Below are 27,640 nucleotides of genomic sequence, written 5' to 3'. Positions count from 1 at the left end.
ACATAAGAAAATCAATTAACGTAATACACCATATCAACAAGTCAAAGCAGAAAAACCACATGATCATCTCGATTGATGCAGAAAAGGCATCTGACAAAATTGAACATCCTTTCTTGTTGAAAACACTCCGAAGGATAGGAATAGAAGGGAATTTCCTCAACATGATAAAGGGAATGTATGAAAAACCCACAGCTAACATCATCCTCAATGGGGAAAAACTGAAAACTTTCCCTCTAAGATCAGGAACAACACAAGGATGTCCACTATCACCATTGTTATTAAACATTATGTTGGATGTTCTAGCCAGAGCAATTAGACAAGAAAAAGAAGTACAAGGCATCAAAATAGGAAAGGAAGAAGTAAAATACTCACTGCAGATGATATGATACTATATGTCAAAACCCCCCCAAAATACACAGCAAAACTACTAGAGCTAATAAATGAGTACAGCAAAGTGGCAGGTTACAAGATCAACACTCAAAAATTTGTAGTATTTCTATACACAAGTAATGAACAATCTGAGGGGGAAATCAAGAAAAGAATTCCATTTACAATTGCAACCAAAAGAATAAAATATTTAGGAATAAATCTACCTAAAGAGACAAAAGACCTATACAAAGAAAACTACAAGAAATTGCTAAAGGAAATCACAGAAGACCTAAATAAATGGAAGGGCATATGTATTCATGGATTGGAAGTCTAAATATAGTTAAGATGTCAATTCTACCTAAACTGATTACAGATTCAATGCAATACCAATTAAAATCCCAAAAACTTACTTTTCAGAAAAGAAAAACCAATAACAAAATTTATCTGGAAGGGCAGGGTGCTCCGAATAGCTAAAAATATCCTGATAAAGAAAAATGAAGTTGGAGAGCTCATGCTACCTGACTTTAAGGCATATCACAAAGCTACAGTCATCAAAACAGCATGATACTGGCATAAAGATAGATATACTGACCAATGGAAATGAATAGTGTTCAGATATAGACCCTCTCATCTACGGACAATTGATCTTTGATAAGGCAGACAAGCCAACACACCTGAGACAGAACAGTCTCTTCAATAAATGGTGCCTAGAGAACTGGATATCCAATGCAAGAGAATGAAAGAAGATCTATATCTCACACCCTATACAAAAATTAACTCAAAATGGATGAAAGACCTAAACATTAGCTCTAAGACCATAAAACTTTTAGAAGAAAATGTATGGAAATATCTTATCAATCTTATAATACTAGGTGGTTTCCTAGACCTTACACCCAAAGCACCAACACTAAAGAAAGAAAGAAAGAAATGGGAACTCCGCAAAATTAAAACACTTTTGTGCATTCAAGAACTTTGTCAAGAAAGTAAAAAGACAGCCTATACAATGGGAGACAATATTTGGAAATGATATATCAGATAAAGGTCTATATATCAAGAGAAATATACAAAGCAATTGTTCAACTCAACAACAACAGGACAGACAACCCAATTACAAAATGGGAAATGACATGAACAGACACTTCTCAGAAGAGGAAATACAAATGACCAAAAGACACATGAAAAGATGCTCAACTTCCCTGGCTATTAGGAAATGCAAAAAAAAAAAAAACCCACAATGATATATCATCTCACACCCATCAGAATGGCCATCATCAATAAAACAGAAAACGCAAGTGCTGGTGAGGATGTGGAGAAAGAGGCACACTTATCCACTGTTGATGGGAATGTCAAATGGTTCAACCGCTATGGACGGCAGTTGGGTGGTTCCTCAGGAAGCTAAATATAGAATTGCCATATGATCCAGCAATACCATTGCTAGGTATCTTCTCAGAGGACATGAGGGGAAGGACACAAATGGACATTTGCACACCAATGTTTATAGCAGCATTATTTACAATTGTGAAGAAATGGAAACAGCCAAAATGTCCATCAACAGATGAGTGGTTAAACAAACTGTGGTATATACATACAATGGAATATTATGCAGCTGTAAGACAGAATAAAGTTATGAAGTATGTAACAACATGGATAGACCTTGAGGACATTATGCTGAGGGAGATTAGCCAAAACAAAAGGACAAATACAGTCCTTTTATTTGGTCTCACTGGTATGAACTCACATTAGTGAATGAACTTGGGGAATTTCAGTTGGGAACAGAGACCATCAGGAGATAGAAATAGGGTAGATATTGGGTAATTGGAGCCGAAGGGATACAGCCTGTGCAACAAACTGAATGTAAAAATTCAGAAATGGATACACAATACCACCTAGCTGTAATATAATAATGTTAGAAAACTGAATGAAGCTGAATGTGAGAATGACAAATGGAGGAGGCCTGTGGGCACAAATGAAGTCAGAAGGAAAGATAGACGATGAAGACTGAGATGGAATAATCCAGGAATGCCTAGAGTGTGTAATGATAGTGACTAAATGTACAAATTGAAAAATGTTTTTGCATGAGGAAGAACAAAGGAATGTCAATATTGCAGGGTGTTGAAAACAGATGTTAATTCATATTTTAAAACTTTAAATTATGCATGAGACTAAAGCAAAAAATGTTTACTTGTACAAAATTTATATTTTGACTAGTGCATTTACTAATATAACTTATGTGGACAGCTTAATTGAACACAAGTACATGCAGCCACGAGTAGGGCATAAGATTTTGTAGGTTTGTCCAGAGTGATGCCCTAATAAATCCCAGAGTGATTTGAAAAGTGAATAAAATAGTATTTGCAAACTCCCCTTGGGGGAATGGCAAGAAAGGGGGAAAATTCAACTCCCCAAGTGGAGAATTCATAATATTCTCACAAGCAGTGGGGACAATCAAAGCAATAGGCTGCGTCCCCAATCTTGGGGTTTGTTCGTATGAAACTTAACCCCACAAAGGATAGGTCAGGTCTACTTAAAATTAGGCCTAAGAGTCACCCCCAAGAGAACCTCTTTTGTTACTCAGATGTGGCCTCTCACTCTCAGCCAACACAACAAGTAAACTCACCTCCCTCCCCCTGGCTACGTGGGACATGACTCCCAGGGGTGTGGACCTTCCTGGCAATGTGGGACAGAAATCGTAGAATGAGCTGGGACTCAGCATCAAGGGACTTAGAAAACCTTCTTGACCAAAAGGGGGAAGAGCAAAATGAGACAAAATAAAGTGTCAATGCCTAAGAGATTCCAAACAGAGTCGAGGTTATCCTGGAGGTTATTCTTATGCATTATATAGATATCACCTTTTTAGTTAAGGTGTAATGGAGACGCTGCAGGGAACTGCCTGAAAATGTAGAGCTGTGTTCCAGTAGCCGTGTTTCTTGAAGATGATTGTATAATGATACAGCTTTTGCAATGTGACTATGTGATTATGAAAACCTTGTGTCTGATGTTCCTTTTATCTACCTTATCAACAGATGAGTACAACATATGGATTAAAAATAAATAAATAACAGGGGGAACAAATGTTATAATCAATTTAGTAGATTGAAATGCTGGTGATTGGTGAGGGCGAGAGGTAGGGTTATGGTATGTACGATTTTTTTTCTGTTTTTCTTTTTCGGAAATTGATGCAAATGTTCTGAGAGGTGATTGTGATGATGAATATACAACTATGTGATGACACTGTGAGTTACTGTTTATATATTAAGAATGGAATGATCATATGATAAAAGTGTTTGTGTTTATTATATTTTAAAAAAGTTAAAAAAAAAAAATCCCAGCAGCTTTTCTTTTGCCGAAATGGAAAATCCAGTCCTCATATTCATGGAATGGCAAAGAAACCTAAATAGCCAAAACAATCTTCAAAAAGAACAAAGTTGGAGGACTCGTTTCTTGACTTCAAAACATTACAAAGCTACAGTAATCCAAACAGTGTGGTACTGGCACAAGGATGGACAAGTAGATCAATGGAGTAGAACTGAGAGTTCAGAAATAAACCATATATTTTTGGCATATTGATAATTGACAAGGGTGCTATGTCCAGTCAATGGGGAAACAATAGTCTCTTCAACAAATGGTGCTGGGAAAATTGGATATCCACATACAAAAGAATGAAGTTGCATTCCAGCCAATTGTAAAGAACACCTTGGGCAATAATAAGAGTCTACAAAGGTTCCATGCACTAGGGTAACTTTCCAGAAACCTACAACTTCCAGATGGGTCCCTGGACCAGTTAGGTCCTGAAACCTAGAGGGCCCAACTTGTCCAAAGCATCAGATAGTTTCATCTCCCTACTACATATTACTGACAGCCTCTTCCAATATGAAAAAGTTCGAATGGGCATGGCCCAAATACCCCTAGAGATTGGGATAGACAGATGAAAGGTAACGGTGTAGTTATACAGAGAAAATAGGGTTTAACAAATGAGTATGATTGCAGAATCATTATATTGATATTTTAGTCTCCAGTATCTTAGAGCAGCTAGAAGTAAAAACCTAAAATTGTGGAATTGTAATCCATACCAAACTCTGAAATCTATTCTGTAACTAATTGCTGCAATGTGTTCTGTAATCTATTGCTTTTTTGTATGTGTATATATATTTATATATTTATAAATATATGTATATTTTTCAGAAAAAAGAAAAAAAAGTAGATTTTGATGATAAAAAATATTTAATCCTTCTAGCCTCCAATGTTCTGGAGCAGCTAGTAGGAAAAATCTGAGATGATGGTATGATAGCCCATGACAAACTCTGGGATCTGTCCTGTAACTACTTGAAGAGTGCTTTGAAAACTATTGCTTTTTTTTCCTTTACTTTGTATATATGCTGTATTATACAACAAAAAAGTTTTTAAAAAATGAAGTTGAATCCCAATCTCACATTATCTTATTTTTTTTATTTGTTTCCTATCTCACATTATATATAAAAATTAACTCAAATAGATCAATGAAGAAATAAAATAAATAAAAGGAAAAAATAAAAAAAACAAACAAAAATAGATCAATGACCTAACTATAAGAGCTAAAAACATAAGAATCTTAAAAGAAAATATACAGGAAAATCTCCAGGGACCAGGTATTAGGCAATGGATTCTTAGATATTACACCCAAAGCACAAAAATCAAAAGAAAAAAAATAGATAAATGAGATTTCATGAAAACAAAAATTTATGCATCAAGACAGTGAAAAAACCTACAGAATGGGAGAAAATAAATGTGAACTATATATCTGGTAAGGGTTTACTGTCCAGATTATACAAAGAACTCCCGCAACTCAACAACAAAAAATAATGAATCCAATTAAAATATGAGTAAAAGGCTTGAATAGATAATTCTCCAAAGAAGATACAAATGGGCAATAAACATACGAAAAGATGCTCAACATCATTAGCCATTAGGGAAGTGCGAAGTAAAACCACAATGAGATACCACTTCACATGCACTAGAATGGGTATTATTTGAAAATCAGAAGATAACAAAAGTGCTGGTGATGATGCAGAAAAACATGAAGTGTAGTGCATTGCTGGTGGTACTAAAATGGTGCAGGTGCTGTCAAACAGTTTGGTGGTCCTTTGAAAAATTAAACATAGAACTACCTTAAGACCTGGCAATTCCACCTCTAGGTATATACCCCCTAAGAATGGAAGGTAGGGACTCAAACAGATATTTATATACCAAATATGCATAGCAGCATTATTCACAATAGTCAAAAGGAGGAAACAACTCAGGTGCCTATCAACAAGTGAATGTACAAACAAAATGTGTTACGTATACACAATGGAATGAAGTTCTGATACATGCTACAACATGGAAGAACCTTGAGGACATCATATAAAGTGGCATGAGCCAGACACAAGAGGTTAAATCTTGTATTATTCCATTTACATGAAATATCTAGAATAATTCATAATAATGAATATGAATAATACATTCACAGAGACAGAAGATTAGAGGTCACCAGGAGCTGGTGGCGGGAGAATGGAGAGTTATTTCTTAATGGGTAGTGAGTTTCTGTGGTGGGTGATGAAAAAGTTTTGGTGATGGGTGATGATGATAGTAGCACAGCATCATAAATGTAAGTAATGCCACTGAATTACACAAATAGTTAAAATGGAAATGTTAATGGTATATATAAATGTACAAAAAAATAAAATTTAAAAACTCATTACTGAAACCAATATAAGATCTTGTCTTTTCAATTTTTCAAAGAATCATTAACATTTTTTGCACTGATAGATTGTTATGAGGAAAAAGGCATTTAATCATTTACATGTCTATAAGCATGTAAATCCAAACATATCATGATTAAAAGTCATATGCTTATCTTTTAGAAAATAAGAAAATACTGCTTGTTACAAATGTTCCACAACAATGCAAGGTGTTAGTAAGTGGTATATAGGAATCCTATATTTTATACATGATTGTTCTGTAAATCCACAACTTCTCTAATAAAGAAAAAAGAATGTTAGGAAACAATACTACTAGCCTATTTAGTTCATTACTTATCTCTCAAAACTGTAAAGCCATGAGATACAAAATTATGAGCTTGTGTTAAAAACCATTCTTACAAATCTAACCAATGCTGCTTTTTATTGGTAGCACTATCAGAATAATGCCTTTCTAGTTTGACATTGAAAGTCTTCAACAAAATTTAACAAAAAATTCTCTATATATTTACTATATATAACATATTTGCTATAACTCAGCCTGACCCATTTCAGTCTCTTATGACTTCTTACCTCTATTCATCAGCATATCATCAGTCATTCCAAATACGCTGTGCAAGATCCCTCGAAATTCATTACGATCTAGCCCAATCTTATCAACTTTCTCATGAGTTTTTCCTACCAAGCTGTCAAAAAGCCTTATGAGACACTCTACTTCACTTTTTTTGACTGTCAAATGAAAAGACAAATAATTACAACTTAGATTAAATCACCGATTTTGTCAACACAATTCAATATACTTTACTAGGTAGCTGTTTTGTTCCTACAATGCTAGGTGCTCTAGAGATACAAAAAATATGATTTTTCACTCAAGAGCTTATACAATTAAGGTGGGCTTCACTCACGTCTCTTAAGGAAGTATATAATTGATAAATTATGTAATATAATGGTCACCACCAAAGACATATGAGGAAAGATAAATCAACATGGGAAAGAGTAGTTAAGCCATTTTCATGCTGTCTTTGAATGGGCCTTGAAGAATATGTATTAATATACTAAGAATTGTGTTGGGGTGAGTAATAAGTGGAGAATTCCAGGGAGTGGGAACAATATCATTAAAGAGGTGGAGTTGGGTTTGAGGTTGAACATGCCCTATTAGGTGCACAGTACCCATCTGTTTTAGTTTGCAAAAGCCAGAATGCGATATACCTGAAATGGAATGGCTTTTAAAAAGGGGGAATTTCGATTGGAGAATTCAGTCCATTAACATTTAGTGTTATTACTGTTTGGATAATATTTTCCTCTACCATTTTGCCTTTTGTATTATGTACATCATATCTGATTTTCCTTCTTCCTACACTCTTCTCCATACCTCTCTCTTCTGTCTTTTCATATCTGACTCTAGTGCTCCCTTTAGTATTTCTTGCAGAGCTGGTCTCTTGGTCACAAATTCTCTCAGTGACTTTTTGTCTGAGAATGTTTTAATTTCTCCCTCATTTTTGAAGGACAATTTTGCTGGATTGATTTCTAAATGTTGTGTTAATTTCTTTTTTTTTCTTTAATTAATAAAAAAATGGGGGAATTTATTAAGTTATAAGTTTATAGAACTAAGGCCGTGAAAATGTCCAAATTGAGGTATCCACAGAAAGATGCCTTGGTTCAATAAGGTCAAGGATGTTCAGGGTTTCTTTCTCAGCAGGAAAGGCACATGGTAACATCTGCTAGCTTTCTCTTCGTTCCCTTTCACAGGGCTCTGTCCGTTGACTCGGAAGCTTTTTCCAAAATGGTTCCCTCTCAAAGGGCTCCAGTAAGCAACTCCATCTTGAATGAGTAGAGACATATCTCCATGGAAACCATCCAATCAAAAGTTACCACTCACAATTGGGTGGGTCATATCTCCATGGAAACAATCAAAAAGATTCCACCCATCAATACTGAATGAGGATTAAAGGACATGGCTTTTCTGGGATACGTAATAGCTTCAAATTGGCACACTGTCCCTCACCCTAAGACTAAGACGTAATTCCAGAGGCTAGAATTTTAGTAATAGAAAAACAGCAAATGAAACTAGGATGTAAAAAAGCCCAGGAAAAGACGCTATACAGTGTATTCCCTGATGAGCTCAAATTTCAGTAGGAGAGACCCACAAACAAGGTAAAGTATGAATGGCCCAGACTAGAGGAAAATGGGCCATTAAGAGAAGTCATAAAGGGACAGAAACTTAGAAAAGCTTTTAAACTATGAAGAAAAAAGAAAATCAGTAGGTGCACTGAATGGACAGAATAGTAAGCTAATGCTTGTCTACAGTAATCCTCATCAACTCTGATGGAGAAGAATCATGGTCTGAATGGAAATGCTACTGACAGTGGTGTGAAAATCAAAGCCTAAGGAAAATGAGGTTTTAAGAGTCAGGAGCTGCTCTGAAAGAAAGCTGACAAGGATTTTAGATAAATCTTTAACAGGTAATCTTTCTGAGTTTTATAACTCACATCTCATGGTATATAAAGGCCTTACACATATGGTCACTTCATGATATTTGGAGAAATCATGGGTATTGGGAATATGGATTGAGATGCTAAAGGAGGACACATTATTATGGTTTTATTAAACTTGATTACAAAACAAGCTCAGGTTTATAGAAGTGCTGCAAAGATAGTATAGTTCCCTACTGTTTATCTTACGTATGGTACACTTCTCAAAACTAAAAAATTAACATTGGTACATTAACATTACCTAGACTTAGTTCAGATTTCACCAGTTTTTCCACTTACGTACTTTTGTTCTAGGATCCAATCTTATTTGTTCAGTTTGTCATGTCTTTTCCAATCTGAGTTTTTTAGTCTTTGAAGAGTGCTGGTCACATATTTTGTAGACTGTTCCCCAATTTGGGTTTGTCTAATTAATATTTTTCGTATTAGGCTGGCTGTGTTTTGGGGAAGAATACCACGAAGATAAAATACCATTCTCATCAAACCCTATCAAGGGCACATGAAATCAACATATCACTGGTGATTTTAACCTTGACTACATGTTCAGTCTGCTGGGTTTCTCCAGTGTAGTTACTATTTTTTTCCTTTCCACCCTACTCTTTTGAAATGATGTAAGTGCATCGTACATACGCTCAGGAGAATTAACCTCTACTTCCTGGACGGGGTATCAATACATATTTAGAACTCTTCCGTAATGAAGATATATCCCATTGTCCTCCATTTATTTATTAAATCATTTATTCATATCACTATGGACTCACATATATTTCATGCTATGGGTATATCCAATACTGTTATTTTGCTGCTTAAATTTCTCCAGCTTTGGCCATTGAGCACTCTCATGTTTAAAAATATTTCTTTGACATATACCTGTTCTTTTGCTTTTTTACCACTTCCTCACTTCCTGGAACTACATGATGCTCTAGACTCATTTTGTATTTTCCCTGATCAGCCTTTTCTCTAAGGAGCCCTGGTTCCTGTCACTGATTCTACACCCTCTCAGCAGGCATCCTAGGAAATAAGTATACTAACCCACGTATACACACGTGTTATTTGTCTCACAAAGAAAGAGAGTGAGTGGCAAGCACTGGACTATTGGAACTTGAACTGTTCCTATGCCAAGTGCTGGAAAGATGATCAGTTGCATTAAAAACTTACAAAAAAAATTTAGGGAAGAACTCATGGATTCACAAGGGCAATCACACTAGATTTAATTTATTTCCTCCCTCTGGTAGGAGTGGATCACAGAAATGTGGTTTAAGTATTTCGATTTTAGCAAGGCGTCTGAAAAAAACTCATGATATTCTTGCAGTCAAGAAATAAAAATGCAGGATGAAAGATTACATACAGCTGATTGAACACTTTTTCAAAAGATGCTATTTAACATGTTACTATCGATTCAGTATCCAGCAGTGCCTAGCACAGTGGTAGGCTCTCAATTTATGTCTGGTGAATAAATACATGACAAGTATTTATCAACAATTTATAAATCGGAGTACCTGTCAAATTTAGAGAATGCGAAATTGGAGAAATTAAGAAATATGCTGGGTGAGAGGATCCAAAATTACTTCTAGATTCCAAAATTATCAGTTGAATCAAACATGAAACCTACTGAGAATAGTTTAAAAATCACTTAGCTAAAAAAAAGCTCATTATTTTATAAAAGTGTAAAAACTATGGCTAGTCAGGAATCCTCAAACTTCAGTGTGTCTGAGAGTATCTAGACTCCAAAATTTGGATCCTTGGCTCCATTTCCAGAGACTTTTACAATTCAGAAATCTGCATTTTCAACATAAACTATTGGTGTTTCTGATGGTGGAGATACTAACCCTACCACAGTTTGAGTAAGAGGTACATAGAATCAGCTATATAATTTGCAAAGCTCAGTGCAAAATGAAGATGCAGGTCCCTTGTTAACAAATTATTTTAAATTCAGTGACAACAGAATATTAAAACAAGAATGGGGCCATGAGGCTGCACAGGTTGCAGTGCTCTTAAAACTGATCCATTACAGCTACCTTTAATACCCTTCCATGCTACTGCCCAAGTGAGCATTCTATATCAAAAAAAACCTCATCACTATCTCCACTGCCTATAGGAAAAAGAAAAATAGAGCAACTCTGTGGAATACAGACTTTCTATTATTAGTAGCCTTTGCCCAACTCTCAAATCTTTGCCTCTTCCTTACATTCCACCAATACTGAACTAACAGTCCCTAAAACACCATGTCTTATCTTTTAAACATATTTTCAGTTTCCTGAACAGTTCATGTTCCTAAATGGTCTCAGACAACACCTGCTTAGAAAAGCCTTCCCTTAGCCCTTTTTACACCTTAGACCACTTCCTTTCTCTGTATCCTAGACTACTTTCACAATTCCATTTATAATAGGGAGATTATTGACCGGTCTCTTCACTAGATTAAGGGTTATTATTTGGAAAAGGGACTGGATTAATTACATGTGACTGTAAAGCTGTGTTGTCCAACTGTACTTTGAGACTATAGAAATGTTCTTAGTCTTTGCTGTCCAGTTCAGTGGTGACCACCCACCTGAAATGTGGCTAGTGGCCAAGAAACTGAATTTTTAATTTTACTTAAATAGCCACATGACTAGCGGCTACATATTGGACAGTGCAGTTCTAGAGAGTAGTATGAAAATCACTAAATAGAAGTTACACTGAACACTAGAATGAAAAACATTCTAAAGCAGTTGAAAAAAGAATGCAATCAGCTACTTGGTGAGGTAATGAATTTCCTTTGTGAGGTTACTGGAGGTAACCAGCTTTCTGAGGATCTGAAAGTTGAGCCGTGTAATGGTAGCAGTTTGGACTAGAAAAGGTCCCTTGGCATATCAGAGCCTAGTAAGTTTCGAAGAATCCTTCCTAAGAAGTCTAAAGCCCACATAAAACCACTTCAACTTTCTGCCACTTGGAACACATTAGAACTTTGTATACCAAGATAAATAAAAGTTCTTTCTTGAGTAAGGTCAAGGCAGCACTAGCTCTGCTGAGCCCTTGCCACCCCTACCTATACTATAAAGAACCATATTTCAGTCACGAGTAGGATGATTGTCTATCTGGCCTCTACTAGATGAGCCCAAGGATGGAGCTAAATTCAGCAAGTTTTCATTATGCACTTTAGCAACCACATTGTAGGGAAAGGAACAAGAGAGTTGCTACCGTGGTGGTTAGAAGGGTTAATTTGAGAAATAAAGGCTATGTGAATGTAGGCTCAAGCGTTAGACTATCTGGGTTCTAACAGCCTCTACCAGAGAAGTTCACTAGGACTTTTAGATAGACTACTTAACCTTAGGGGAGTTAAAAGAAACCAAGAAAACGTGGTTTCCTCATCCAGAAATAGGGAAGATTGGACTTCTAAGAATAAACAATAATGAACAATGTCTGGCCAATAAAGAGCTCAATAAATATCTGCTGGACACACTATCTGGCTACATTGAGAGAACTACTGTATTTAAGCATTCAGGGCCTTAACTTTTAATCATAACTTATTTAAACGTGTCAAAAACTTAGGAGAAAGGAATAAAAATTACCACTCATTTTTATTTTAAACAGTAATTAGAATTAACTGTAAATACTTTGAATAAGACTTTATGAGGCATGCTCTTAATAAAGTACTACATACTCATACTACAGACTATTTCAGAAAATTGCTTTTATTAATAAATTATATTAAACACACACTAGGGAGCAGATAATGTTAACAATAATTTCTTTAGGATGGAGAGAAGATTTTAAAAGCTAAATTTTCTTTTGAATGTTACAAAACCCACACTGTTAGGAAAGCAGCCAATGAAAGCAGATAAATTCAGCCTTGGCCAAATCTGCAGGACACATCTGAACTGTACAACTTAAGGGATATATGATAGCAAGATAGGAAAACAGATCCTAGAAGAGCTTGAACAACTGAAATCATTCAAAACCCAGCTGGAATAAGAGAAAATGAAATTAAGACAATGAGACTCTTGGACAAGGTGGTACTTATTACCCCAAGGTCACAGAAGGGAAAATGGAAATGACCAACAATGGGACTAGGGAACTGTGGCTACAATAAAGTAACTGCCTCATCTAAAAACAGATATCTCTGAAAATTTTCAAGCTTGCCTCTCATGCCTGAGGCACAAAATTCATAAGATTACTTTTTAAAGTAATCTGGGCAAAGATTCCAAAAAAAAATCTATCAAACACTGGCTATGTGCTAAGCGCAATGCTATTTTCAACATCTAAAGTACCTTTTGTATCTTTTATCAATCCCTTTAAGTAATCATGTATGTGTTTTCTAAGAAATGCCAAAGAATGTCAGGAAACAGTTTCTGATTAAATTTCAATTTCAGCATATAATACAATCAGTCATTGGATGTCAGATCACACATCAGCATTTAAGATATCATGAAAATTTCCAAGCTATTGTTCTGTGCCCAAATATATTTTAGGATACCTGGTAATTAAACTGTTTTCTTGAGTAAGTGCAGCATAATTGTTCACTTGTTTATCTACTTTTAAATTGGCCAAAATATTAGCTAAGAAATAGAGGGCTCAATTTCTTACTCAAAGATACAAATGAGTATCTCTACCAATGTTTATATGTGATTGGATAAAGATCTTCAGGCAGCGTTGGAACTCTGTTCAGTACTTACAGCTCTTGACAGTTTTAGTTATAGACTCCACCAGTTTCTTCAGAGTCTTCTGGTCCATGTCAAATGTGGCTTCAACACACAGCAGACTCCCCAAACAGTCTAGTTCCAAGCCTTGTATCTTGGTGGCCACCGATCCCACAGTCATTATTCTATACCCAACACAGATTGTGACCATGGCAGTATCCCAGCAACCAAACACAGAAGGGTCTTAAATAATTAAAAAAATAGGCAGATAGTTTCTATCACCCAGAACAAATGGAGTAAATTCATTAATGTTATCATCTAAAATATTACAGCAATTCCAACATTTATTTGGGGGTGGGGAGAGCAAGGCACCACCTAGTGATGTTTCAATTGCCACTTATACTCTCAGCACAAATTCCACAGATGATTTTCTTCAATTTAAACACACAATCACTAAATTTATTCTTTAAATTTAAATACATTAATTTTCTTGCCTATAAACAACCAACTTCAAATATTATAACCTCTTTTAAACTCTTAACCAAGCATCTTCTGATAGCTAAACAAAAGCCTTTATCTGGGACCCTCTAGGGAGACATAAATACCACTTTTACCTCTCCAACTTAGGTTGACTGGTAGGGTGTAACAAACCTGGTCAAAATACCAACTGCTGTAAAATCCTAGTAGAGAGAAAAAACCTCTTCTAGCCCATCTGCTGACCTTACCTGTGCTAAGGCAAGAAACTATACTAAAATGTTATTCAGAATTTAGGATATGATGTCCTTGCTAAATTTTTTTTATAAATTATAAAAATGAGTTTCAAAATAAGGCAAATACAATTGATAGAAACAGTTTCCCAGTTTTTCTTAGATATGCCAGATGAGTGTTTACAGGTTCTGAAAACAGGAAATTTAAAGACTGTGAAACCTATTACTAAAGTCTGAACAGCCATTCTCATCTTTTTTTTTCTGAGGCAAGTCTATTGGCCTATAAAATAAAATCAAATTAGGCAACAGCCTTTTAGTACATCTTGATTGAAGGAATATGAGCCAGTAACCTGGATAAAATAAATTCAGGATCCTCTTATGGTACTTAAAACACCTAAATATACTAAGAGTAATTGAAGAAATCCAAGACAAGCAGAAATACCACTGCTATAAAGCCAATTTTTCTTCCTAGTACAAGTTAATTTTCTTGCCGTTACCCTGGCAACAATAACCAAATAACACGCTTGTGTTATAAAATTAGTGGTAAGGTTATTTAAGAAAAAGTGTGGGGGGGGAGGTATTAGTGGAGGAAGAAAGTAGGAGGTGTTATTAACTTGCTTGTAATAAGTTTGGAATGAACATAACAAGTGATAACATATAACAACCCTGTCATCTTTTCACACTCTATTGGAAGACATTTTATGGCCATAATCAGAGGAATAATGAATAAGTTGTTTCCCATATAGTCAACACTGAAAGAATAATTATTTTTTCTAGATCACTTTCTTTCCCAGTCTAATTCATAAGGTATACTGAACGAGTCTGCAAGCTTCGATTCTGTATTCATAGCAAAACTAATGAACAAATATCCTGATAAACTTATCTTTTAGCACTTTCATGACCAATTCTTAGAAATTTTCTTTTGGACTCAAAATGTCCCTCAAATTTGCTATGTCCTCAAGAGCATACAGAGAAGCATGAAGCTCTAAGTATGAAATTTACTAAAGAATGTGTTATCTTTATAGCTAAAAACTTGATATCTATTATTTAATACTGTTAAGAGTTTCTTATTCTTGTAACCATACTTATGACACAAAGGGAGCTTTACCAGCTATTATTAAGTAAAATAGCTATTTATTCAGCCTCATGTCCTGTCAAAATGTTTTGTGCATATACCACTATAATTAGCACACCCTCTGTAACAGAAATAAATGTATATCAAATTAAAATTTCATGTAACCTGATTATATAAAAATGTAAAGTGAAATTAATTTATCAATTCATTTTACCATTACAAGTAAATAATTCAGCAGAAGATATCAGGTACAAAATCCTAGGAAAATATGACACAGGAAGAGCAATAATATATTTCTCACTTAAATTTAACTCATCATAGTTAGTTATTAATATGCAAACACAACAAACTTTTAAAACATTATATTTACTAAAATTCTGGCAAGAGCTTTTATGTAACAAGACACAGCATACCAGGCCTGCCACTTAACTTGTTTATGGTAAGTCTCAGCTTCAATATGAAGCTGTTAAAGAAAAATATCAAAACCTGTTTTTTACATGCTAAATATCTCAGCAAGGATGCTATTTAACACAGTAATGAACTTATTGAGATAGCAAGTAAGGAGTTACAAAAACTAAATGTTGCAGCCTAAACAAAATTTATACAAAAAAATAACTATTCTGGTTACATAAAATGTTCCTGACTGGTTAAAACTTAACAGTATAAAACATGCATTTTAGAGTCTTTTAACTATCTAGTTCAAAAAGTACCAGTGTTTATTTGAAATGATTCCTCTCCAAAGCCAAAGTGTAGTCAAAATTAATTCATGTGACATAACACATTGTAATGCTAAAAAATATTCAGAATTATTGAAGTGGAGGTAAATTCCAGAGCTTTTGGGGCTTTCTCATGCGGGACAACGCCATTTCTCTGGTTCATTCAAGGCAGCATATGATAGAGTCTAAGGATGTCACTAAGCTCAATAAAGGGCGAGACTGCTGGTATCCAGCTCCAACCTCCCCAGGAAGCATGGCTGCTGCATCCACAAAAATAGGATGTGTGAAGATCAAAGGCACGCTATTCTGCTAGCTAAAGAGATAGCAAACCCCCCGCCCCCCAACCTAAAAGTTCCTTCCCCAGGTAAATAAAAAGTATATAAGGGAAAAAAATTTAAATGCACTTATCTACAGAGTCAGGATTTTGGAATATCAATGTAATCTCAACCTCGAAAATGCTAACTAAAATTGTCTGGATATTTCTGATAACATCTTAAAGATGTATTCAGATTCAATCTCTGTTGATTTATAATTAGGTAATTATAGTAAAAAATATCTTTATCCCTAAATATCTGAACCACTAGTACGACTGCAGTGTATTATCTCCCAGAGCCATTAAGCACTGAAAGAGGAAAAAACAAAGATGTTCAAGCAGCAGGCAACAATTATGGCCCTTTCACACAGTGGCATCTGAGTGGCTACTGAAAGTCCAGGAATAATTCTAAAAACAAGAAAAATCATGCATTTTAGTAAATATGTCATAATTTTCACAGCTGAAATTTCCTTAGACATTGCACTTTCTCTATAAGGGAATCCTGATTTTTCTTAATGCTATGGAGAATCAGGACTTGAATTAGCAGCCTTCTTTTTCTTCTTCCTACTGTGTTTCTTATGCTTCTTTTTCTTTTTTGTTTTCTCCTGTAAAGACAGTTACATGTTAGATAGCACTGCCTGAAAATATGCAAATTAAGAATAACTTCACCATGGTACTAGAAGCTACTATATAGTCATTTCAAACAATACACACAATCAAATAAGCTACTTAAAATAAAGAGGAAGAATATGTCCTGTTCCAATTCTCTGAAGTCTCAACAACCAACAATGAATGCCATGTGAGGACTAAGAGAGTGCTTGCCAGTTTTCAAAAAGTCAGGAAAAACTCTTAAATCTTTAGCACTATGCAAGGTCTAACAAATTTTCTTATAGAAAATTGAACTGAACCATGCTACCAACAGCTGTATTTTATTGCTTTATTTTTAAAGATAATTACTGCAAAAGAGTAATCGCACTACAGCGAAACATAATTGCTTTTGAAAATAACATTTTGTAGAGACCAGATATATTAAATGTTCTATAATGTGATGAGGGATCTAGCTATATACTACTTAGTCTGGTAGCACTACTTTAATTATTAACACCAACAAAATTTTGATGTATAGTTGAAAAACCTATTTTTTTAGTAAAACATATGTTTTATTTTTAAACAAAAATGCCACCAAAGCCTAGTGAAAGTAGTTGAATTATGATTAGATAAAAGAGAGCTGGTATTTTGCTGAACTCTACATCTTTTAGGAAAATAGATACTTGGAAAGGGGTATCAAATGATAGACGACATCGAATGTTGAAATTTAGGAGCAAAAAATGAAAGCAAGCAAGGACACAGCTAGTAAAAGCAGAGCTTCCAACCCATTTCCTCATCTATTAGCACTAACCACAATTTCTTCTGTTTTTCAAAGCTATCTACTAATTTGGATCTCTAAGCTAATTCTCATCATTTCTCTTTTAAACCACATGGGGAATTTTACAGTCTAATATTTTGTAATTTGGGCTTTTAAAAACAAAGTTTTTGGGCTCTGTTTCACAAAAGAACAGTTGACCAGTCTCTTTAAAATACTTTTCTTCTTGGTTTTCCCATCTCAACTCAATCTTACTACCTCAAACAGGCCTTCTTGAAGGTATCCACACTCACTCACTCAACGTATCACACACATCTATTTCACACTCCACTGTATCTCTAAGACCTAGTACAATACATAAATAAGGATTATGTTATACTACCTGAATGAATAAGAAAGGTATTCAAGTATGAATTAGAATTATCCAAAATTAACATATGAACCAAGACCAAGGTAGTCTTCATTTGAATTATTTTCCCATTCAGAAAAAACTCTCTTGTCAACTTGGTCTTGAAGCATATGAAAGTTATTTCTAAATTATACATTATCAGGTGAACCTTCTAATCAAAGGTCTTTCATTTTAAGACCTGGGAAAATTCTGGGAAGGGCTTATCCAAAAATCTACAAATGGTGCTGTTCTCGTTTTTCTTTTACCTCTCCCTAAGAAAATGCCTTCCAAGGCCAGAGCTCACACTTAAACTAGGTGCTCCTCAATTACTTTGCCTATATGGTCTGCATTACTCTTTGATTATCTGTTATTCATTTTGCCTCAGTTGTTCTGATTCTCATTTGGATACCACTTCCATTCTCCTTAATTCTACTCTCCCTTCTTTCTACTTTCTACTTCTTAATTTCCACAATGGCTGTGCCTGGCTTTAAAAACTATAAAAAGAATCACCTTTATAAGATCACTTATGTTGTCATACTTCTGCTTATTTTTCACTGTAGCTTGTGTTGCTTAGAGAAGGTTTTTCTTTTATTACCAGGTTTTTGGTTGATCTAGAAGTAACTAACATCCAAAATTAAAGGAATCACCATACTTTCATCTCATATTTCATATAATACTTTAAGAAAGGCAAACAAACAAAACTCTGAGTTTACATCTCTAACAATAAAATACTGAATTGGAAGGAGAGAGAAGTTTGCTACCAGTGTATTTTTCCAAGCCAGTTTAGCTTTCTCCTACCTAGTGAGGCTGCTGAAGACCACAATCTTCCCAATAAATGCTGATTTGGTCCCGGTAAATCCAATCATACAACTACCATAACTCATTATATATTAAACAAAAACAGCTATTGTTGTCATGTAAAAACATAAGTGATACTTGCTGCTGCTTTTTCTCGCTCTTCACTGCTTTTCTTCTTTTTCGCTCGTACCTAAAAAAGTTTAAATTTTTGACAATCAGATGACACCTATTATAATGCCTTGTTATACATCAACCCTTGTTATATCTCAATGATGTTTCAATGAAAATTAAGATTTTAAACCCTTAGAGAATTGTTGTTTCTCTTACATTCCCTTTCAACACCTAAAAAGAGCAGTGTGGTTCACTGGGGAAAAACCCATGAGCTCTAAACAAGATAGATCAATATCTGATTTCTACCTCTAATATTTATTAGTCTGTTTCATCATTTCTAAAATGGATATAATATCCACCCTCAAGGGGGAACTTCCTGGAATATGGTATGTATTTCTTATTCTATGGTGCCCTATAAATGGTAGCTATACATATAAAATACACCTGGTATAAACCAACTGATTAAAATCTTTTAAGTAACAATTATCACCCTGTTAATATTTTAGTTCAATCTTTCAAAGTGTTGTAAAATGTAATTAAATTAAAGAGAAAGTTGCTAAGCTCAGGCATATCTAATGGTAACATATTTTATATTAAGCCCTATTTGTTAACAAGTGGCAGGTAAACATAATTAATATAACATAATACCAGAGGATAAAAATGGTCTAAATTTTGTATTACTTGTGCGGTTTACCTGGTAGGTGACTACATAAATGCATAAAAAAAATAAAAAAAAAAAGCAACCAACAATAAAGGAAGCCTAAGGACTAAAGCAATAAAACACATGAACTTTAGAGATGATCAGCTCTTAACTGGGGTGGCAGGTGACTCTAGGAGAGCATGTAGGAAATTACTGCTTTTTTTGTTATTATTTTCATCACAATGACTGGGAATGGTACTAGTTGTGTGTCACCCATATTTAGTCAGGCAGAGAGGAGGGATGCTGTCATGTAATGTCTAGGACAGTACTGCAAAATGAAGAACTGTCTCATGTCCTGCATGACTTTTGAATAGCCTGCTAGTCGTTCATATAACATATTTATAACACAAAAATAAAAACTAAATTTATTGTAAATTGAAATCAAGGTTATTTTGTGCAGTTTTTTTTTTTTTGGGTGCAGGGTTTTAAAATACATTGATGTCCCAGAAGTGCCAATATCATGTCAATAGAGGGAAGGATGTATTTTGTTTCAGAGCTTTCCTAAGGACTGTCCACAATTCTGGGAAACATATTGATGGCAATGCTGCTGTATGGTTACTTGAAAAGTCAATATAATGCACCTGCCACAGCCCGCATTTTGTTAAATCTTAAGATTCTATGTTTTCTAACGTTATCATACGCAAGCATTTACATGTTGAAATACAGTCCTATGAAATTACAAACAACAAAAAAGACAAATTTTAGTGGGTGGAGAAATGAAGAATAGAATGGAAAGAGGTAAGAGCTGGATGGTGGTGCTGCGGTATGAGAAGGCTAACACAGAAAGGAGTCAGGAACAAGAAAACAAATTCTTGTGACACACCTACCACTACTCCTGTAATCAAGTGCAAGATCCTGAACATTTCTAGATTACACTGTTGGGGGTTGAATATATTGATCTCTAAAGGAAGTTGCAGCTTCAAAAATCAATAATTCTACTGCAATGCAACCTTGGTTAGATTTTAATACAATAACACAATTAGAATTATGCAAACTTTACTCACCACTTATTCTGGCCCAGGAATATTATGGAAAGGTTCTACAATTTATCACCTTATTTAGTTCTCACAATAAGTAATCAGATAGGTCCTGATTTTACAGAAGAGGAAACCAACATCAAGAAACATTTTAAAGATAAGTTACCTCAAATCAACTTAGATTCTAATTCCAACAGAGTATAAAATCTAAGATAGGGATTGCTAGAGCTGAAAAGACTGTAGATATTGCCTAATCCACCTCCTCACTACCCTCTACTCCCCAAATAGTGGCTCAAGCCAAAACCAAGAACAATGTCAAATAAAGTGAGATTATACATACACATGTTCTATTTTAACCACATACAGGGAGGATGCTGGATTACAATAATGCTGTACATTATACAGCATCTTTCATATAATCAGAATGGTAGGACAATTAAAGGAAAATATGAGAAGAGTAAAATAACTACATTTCAGGCTAGAAAGACATGTAGAAATATGATTAAATCAACAAATAATAGTCATGTAATTTTCTTCTGGGAAATGCAAATTCTGAAATGAAACAACTTTCATTTCTTTTTCACATTAGAAAAGCAAGTAAATAAAGGAAGTATTTCTTTTCATTATTTTATATTTGTTAAATTAAATAACCAAACACTTTCAAGTGGAAAAAATGTATTTGGTCATATACTTACCTCCTCAATATAATCCGATTCTGACAAGGACTCAGATGATAAAGTTTTATCTTCAGGATACATCTTTCTTTTTTTGCTGGGTCCTTTACTGTCCTATGAAAAATAAATACATGTACCTTGACTCAAAAAGATACAGTAACACTTTGCAACAGAATTCTTAACGTTTCTAAGTTCCATTTAACAATTCTTCTAATTATCAAAAAAATTATCCATTTTAATTTTAGGAATGTCTAAAAACGGTGACATTTACCAGATTTTAGTCTTTAATTGCAAAGAAGCCATGCTTTTATTAAATAACTTGAAAAGAAATAACTACATATCCATTTAGATGTAATATCTAATTTCCTTATTTTCTTTTGATATAAAATTTGAGTCCCTGTGTGTTCTGATTTGTTCCTACATAGGGTTGGATCCAGAACAGGTCTGGTAGTGCAGAAAAGAAAATAAATGGGAACGTAATCAATTAAAAAGGAATTATACATGAATATCTAAAAAAATCTCTACAATGTCATTCCTTTAGTGCATTTAAAGTGTTAAGATTATATTTAAAAATTTTAATCTCTAGGTATGGTTAAAGATGAGAAAATGAATAGCTCTGAGGAAGAAGAGGGGAATGTGACTGGGAGAGGTATTTAAGGGCTTCAAATATGTATTTTAAGAAACAAAAGATTAGGAAGGTATCTGAAGTATGGAAATATAAGATTTAATAAAGTTATACAGTGAACAGGCTGGTTTTGATTTCATTATTGCCTATATAGTCTTCTACATGCCTGAAGTAATTTATAACAACAACAACAAAAACAACAAAACCACATGGAAAAAAATGCTTACCTCCTAAATATTACACAGAAAAAGCAGGCTATAAAACCTTTTCATAGTGCATAAGTCCAATTTGTTTTTTGAGGGGAAAAAAAAGAAAGAAACAGGAAAAATCATGTAGGAACTAAACTAACAGTGATAGAAAATCTCTCTATGCGTTGGATTATAGGTGACAATTTTGTTTTTGCAAACAGCTTCATTATTTGGTAAAAATGATGTTTATTCAAAGAAAATTAACCCAAATCTGGCTACCAGATATTAAACATCATTAAGATTTTAGGGAACACCTCTCTGTGAGTATATGTACAATTTCACATAAATACTTGGCTGTTTGGAATCTGTTCTTTTCACTTAATAATATTCTAAAGAAATCTTTCTATGTGAACTACGTCATCATTATGGCTGCCTTAGTGTTCATTTTAAGTACATGCCACAATTTACCCATCTCCTTCAGGAGTGCAAGCCTGAGTTTATTAAAAACATGCTGAAATCAGAATGAATGATCCTGATATGTGAGTATAAAATCTTTATCCAGTATTAATGACAAAACCAAAGACCATCTTTTTACCCTCATTGAATTTCTCAGTCTCATACTGCCCTCAAGATCTTATATCTAATTTATCACCCATATATGAATCACACTTTATCAAGTAAGCTTCCTTATCATGCCTTTCAAAATCATACTGATGCGGTCACTGAAATTTCACTTGCATTTTTTTCTTTTTAACTTTCCTAAATCCGTATTTTGCCATTATTTTATGCCTATGTGACGTATCCATTCTTTACTCTTTAATTATTTGGAAGATAATTCAGTTTTTTTTTTTTTTTTGGAAGGAAAAAAAACCAATTTTATTTCTATACATCAGCAACACATAGAAGACATATGTTATGGATTATTTTCCCCAAAAGATATGGTGAAGTCCTAATCCCCAGCACCTCAGAATGTGACTTATTTGGATATAGGGCCAGTTACAGATGAAACTAGGCAAGTTCAAATGAGCACCCTGGAGTAAGGTGAGCCCTAATCCAATATGACTAGTCACCTCATAAGAAGAGGAAATAGGGATACAGGCAGACACACAGGGGAGAACGCCATGTGATGAATGAAAGACAGAACAGCAAACATTGTGGCCACCACCAGAAGCAAGGCCTGGAACAGATTCTCCCCTCCAGATTGAGGAGGGCGCAGGGTCCTGCTGTCACCATCATGTGGGATTGTCCGCCTCCAGAACTGTTAGACAAGACATTTCTGTTGTTTTCAACCACCCAGCTTGTGGGACTTTGTTGTGGCAGCCTTAGGAAACTAAGTTAATGCAGTAACAATTTTGGTGGTATAGTTAGCAAAAAATGCAGGGAATCTAGGTATAAATATGAGAAAAATGTGTGATGTTCCTAGAGAACTGTTTTCAATTTCATTGAAGGACTGTAACGAAGACTAAAATGACTGGAGAGGTATATTCCTGATTCATGGGGAAGAACCTGTCTTTAAAAGCTGAACTGAAGCTCTCCTAGGAGGAGGTGCAGGGGAGATAATTCAGTTTTTGTCTTATGTATTCCTGGTGGTTTTCTTTGTTCAATGTAGTTAAAGTTTGTCCACTGGATGATTTGAAATAAACCATCTCTTTTTTTATTGGTAGAAGTTTTTTATTATGTCATGCCTCAAAGTTAAACCATCTCTTTTTGCATTCAGAATTTGAATTACATGCTCAAACTTGTCAATCTTCTCCTTAAAAGCTTTTGGAATTTTGAGGCATAGGCATACCTCACTCCAATATTATAAAAATATCAACCCTTGACATTGTATGGCTGTATTTTCACACATTTAAATCTCTGACTTATCTGGGATTCATTTGGTTTTGAAGAGGTTACAGCTTTACTCTTCCAAATAGTCATTTTGTTCGAAGAAATGTTACCCTATTATGCATTAAATTTCACAGATACCTTCAGGAATATGTCTATTCCTGTACCAGTCCAACACTTTTAATTAAAGCATTTATATAACTATTTTAATATCTAGTAGGATAATACACACCTAGGAACACATTATAGTTCTCCATTTATTAAATTTTCATATACACCTCTGAGAACACTATATACAGTTTTCTTCAAATAAGTCCTATCCACTTTAAAACTTTCCCATGTACTTCTTTGTTACTATTATAAATGGATATTTCCTTTCATTATATTTTCCAATTGGGTATTATTTACATTTATAATACACCACATGGAAAAGTTAAAAATTAGTGTATATTAACTTACTACTACTGGCCACCTACTGAATACTTTATTAATATTTTTGTTATTTTTTTCAGTTTAGTATTTTATGTTTTCCAGGTATACAATCACAACATTTGCTTTATCGTTTTTACATTTTATTTTGTTCTTTCTTCCAGGTGCACTGTCTAGTACTCTAGAACAATTCTAAATAATAATGCAGCTAAAAGCAATGATTGATATATGACTCAAAATTAAAACCTTAACATAATTTTAAAACACCACAAACAAGGTTAAGAAAAGCCACTGACCAAAAGATGTCAATCATGTATATAAAAGGATATTATTCAGAATATTTAACTCCTACAAATCAGTAAGATAAAAAATAATATAACAGAAAAGTGGGCAGGGACTATGAACAGGCAATTCATAGAAACAGAAACACGAATGGATAATAAATGTAAATTCACAAAAATGAAAATCCACAGTGTTGACAAAGATGTTGGACAACGTGTTATATACTATTAGCAGAAATGCAATTTAGATCATTAAGGTGAACAAAATGTAGACAGATAAAAAGTACAAATATCTTAGACCTACCAAGTATAACCCTAAGCATACTATAGATAGGAGAAATGGACAAGAAATATTACATTCTAGCACTGTTTGCATTAAAGAAAAATGGCAACAATCTAGACATCCACAAACAGGAGAATGGATAAATAAAAACTGAGGTATACTAATATGATGGAACAGTATAAGGCAAAGAAATAAAATTGAAAATTAATGGCAATATCGAGCAAAAAATAAGTTTCAGAAAGAAACACAATATACCATTTAAAATAACAAGACGCTGTAGTTCATGAGCACATACTTATGTAATAAGTGTCTAAAAGAAATCCCACATGATCATTTCAATCGATGCAGAAAAAGCATTTGACAAATTCAGCATCCTTTCTTGATAAAAACACTTAGAAAAATAGGAATAGAGGGAAACTTCCATAGTATGATAAACAGCACATATGAAAAATCCACTGCTAACATCGTATTTCATGGTGAAACACTGAAAAGCTTTCCCTCAAAGATCTGGAACAAGACAAGAATGGCCACCATCACTCAACATTGTGCTGGAAATTCTGGTCAGGACAGTTAGGCAAGAAAAAGAAATAAAAGGCATCCAAGTGGGAAAGGAGGAAGTAAAACCTTCACTATTTGCAGATGATATGATCTTATTATAGAAAGTACAGAAAAATCGACAAGAAAGTTATTAGAGCTAATAAAGAATAAAACAAAGTGACAGGATACACAATCAAATGCAAAAATTAGTAGTGTTTCTATACACTAATAATGAGCAATCAAGAAATAACATCCATTTACAATGGTTACTAAAATAATCAAATACCTAGGAATACATTTAACCAAGGATGTGAAGGACTTATACACAGGAAACCACAAAACTTTGCTTAAAAAACAAACAAACAAAAAGACCTAAATATATGAAAGGTTATTCTACGCTCAGGACTAGAAGACTAATATTGTCAAGATGTCAATTCTACCCAAAATGATTTACAGATTCAATGAAATCCCAATCAAAATTCTAAACGCCTACTTTGCAGAAATGGAAAAGACAATCATCAAATTTATTTGGAAAAGTAAGGGGCCCTGAATAGTCAAAATTTTCTTGAAAAAACAAGAAGAAAGTTGGACTCACACTTCCTGACTTCAAAGCATATTATAAAGCTGCAGTGGTCAAAACAGCATGATACTGGCAAAGGTATATATATTGACCATTGGAAATGAATTGAGAGTTCAGAAATAGACCCTCATATCTATGGTCCATTCATTTTGACAAAATTGTCAAGTCTATTCAACTGGAAAAGAATAGTCTCTTCAACAAATTGTTCTATGGGAGAACTGGACATCCATAACCAACAGAATGAAAGGGAACCCCCTATAACACCCCACATACAAAAATTGTCTCAAAATGGATCAAAGGCCTAAATACACAAACCAAAACTTTTTAAAAACTCCTAGGATAAAACAGAGAGCATCCTTAGGCTCTCTCATTTCTTCAGCTTTACACACAAAGCACAAGCAACAAAAGAAAAACAGGTAAATGGGATCTCGTTAAAACTTAAAACTTTTATGCATCTAAGGCTTGAATGTAAAAAAAATAACCTACACAATGGGAGAAAGCATTTAGAAACCACATATCAGATAAGGGTTTAATACTGAATATATAAAGAAATTCTACAACTCAACAATAAAATGGGAAATGACCCAATTAAAACATGGGTAAAAGACTGGAGTAGACATTTCTCTAAACAGGATATACAAATAGCCATAAACCATATGAAAAGATGCTCCCAGTGGCTATTAGGGGAATGCACATCAAAACCACAATGAGATACCATTTCATATCCACTAGAATGGCTACTACTAAAAAAACAGAAAATTACAAGTGTTGGAGAGGATATGGAGAAATAGGAACACTCATTCATTGTTGATATGAATATAAAATGGTGGAACCACTATGGAAGACAATTTGCCAAAAGATGGAAGCAACTCACGTACCTATCAGGCAATGAAAGTAAATAAAACGTGGTATATACAAACAATGGGATGTTATTTAGCATTAAAACATGTAACAACATGTAGGAATCTTGAAGACATAATGTTGAGTGAATTAAGCCAGACATAAAAGGACAAATGTCCTTTTTCACTGATATGAACTAATTATAATAAGCAATCTCACAGATGTAGAATCTAGAATATAGGCTACCAGGGAATGGGGTGAGGGTAGGGAATGGGGAATTAATGCTTAAGTTGTACAAAGTTTCTACCTGGATTGATACAGAGTTCTGGTAATTGATGGTGGTGATGGTAGTACAACATTGTGAATGTAATTAACAGCATTAAAATATATATTTGAATGTGGTTTAAAGGGGAAATTTTAGGTCACACATGTTACTATAATACAAATTAAAAGACAAAAAACAGGACTGTTTAAATGGTGAACCTATTATAAACAATGGACTATAGTTAACAGTACAACTATAAAAATGTCTTTTCATAGATTTTAACAAAAAATGTTCCACACTAATGCAAGGTTTTAATAATGGGGTTGTTTATGGGAACTTTGTATTTTACACATGATATTTCTGTAAACTTACAACTTTTTTGTAATGAAACAAAATTTTAACTGTATGTTTACAGAAAGGATATATACACTATCATGAGTGCCTCTGGGGAAGAAGAGGACTTAAACAAAACAAGACCTGAAGCACCTATGAAAAATGTTAATTGTAATTAGTATGTTCATGGGTATTTACTGAATTATTCTATACCTTATATTATTTTGGAGTATTTCAAAATCACAATACAATTGTTTCAATTGATTCTGTTTGTGTATTACTGGCTTTTAATTTTATATGTACATTTTTCTTTAACATGAAAGTAAATACGTATTCTTATTTTACAATGATTTTGAAAACCAGGAATTATTATGAATCACCCAAATCATACACGCCTTTTTGTCAACCCTTATGTAACAATCATATGGCTTCTTTCCTTTGG

General features: G+C 34.1%; 2 protein-coding genes across 9 annotated transcripts in view; both read right to left on the bottom strand.

Annotated features, from left to right (window-relative positions):
* Positions 1-15,195, bottom strand: part of LOC143652387 (calaxin-like) — a 29,880-nt gene extending 14,685 nt beyond the window's left edge. For 2 of the 4 annotated variants that reach the window (XM_077123988.1, XM_077123981.1), the window contains exons 1-2: positions 13,225-14,320; positions 6,657-6,812 (exon numbers count right to left, since the gene is read on the bottom strand). In XM_077123988.1, coding sequence (XP_076980103.1) covers positions 6,657-6,812; positions 13,225-13,399 — 331 coding nt within the window. In that variant the 5' untranslated portion in view covers positions 13,400-14,320. Of the gene's footprint in view, positions 1-6,656; positions 6,813-13,224 lie in introns of all 4 variants that reach the window. The other 2 variants (XM_077123993.1, XM_077123994.1) reach the window with 2 other exon arrangements.
* The window catches only part of FAM133B (family with sequence similarity 133 member B), a 37,151-nt gene continuing 23,010 nt past the window's right edge, over positions 13,500-27,640 (bottom strand). For 2 of the 5 annotated variants that reach the window (XM_077124007.1, XM_077124002.1), the window contains exons 9-11: positions 21,032-21,124; positions 18,691-18,738; positions 13,500-16,604 (exon numbers count right to left, since the gene is read on the bottom strand). In XM_077124007.1, coding sequence (XP_076980122.1) covers positions 16,518-16,604; positions 18,691-18,738; positions 21,032-21,124 — 228 coding nt within the window. In that variant the 3' untranslated portion in view covers positions 13,500-16,517. Of the gene's footprint in view, positions 16,605-18,260; positions 18,739-21,031; positions 21,125-27,640 lie in introns of all 5 variants that reach the window. The other 3 variants (XM_077124012.1, XM_077124018.1, XR_013160651.1) reach the window with 3 other exon arrangements.

This window comes from Tamandua tetradactyla, chromosome 1 (genome assembly GCF_023851605.1).
Source record: "Tamandua tetradactyla isolate mTamTet1 chromosome 1, mTamTet1.pri, whole genome shotgun sequence".
NCBI lineage: Eukaryota > Metazoa > Chordata > Mammalia > Pilosa > Myrmecophagidae > Tamandua > Tamandua tetradactyla.
This window is presented reverse-complemented; position numbering and strand designations above follow the sequence as displayed.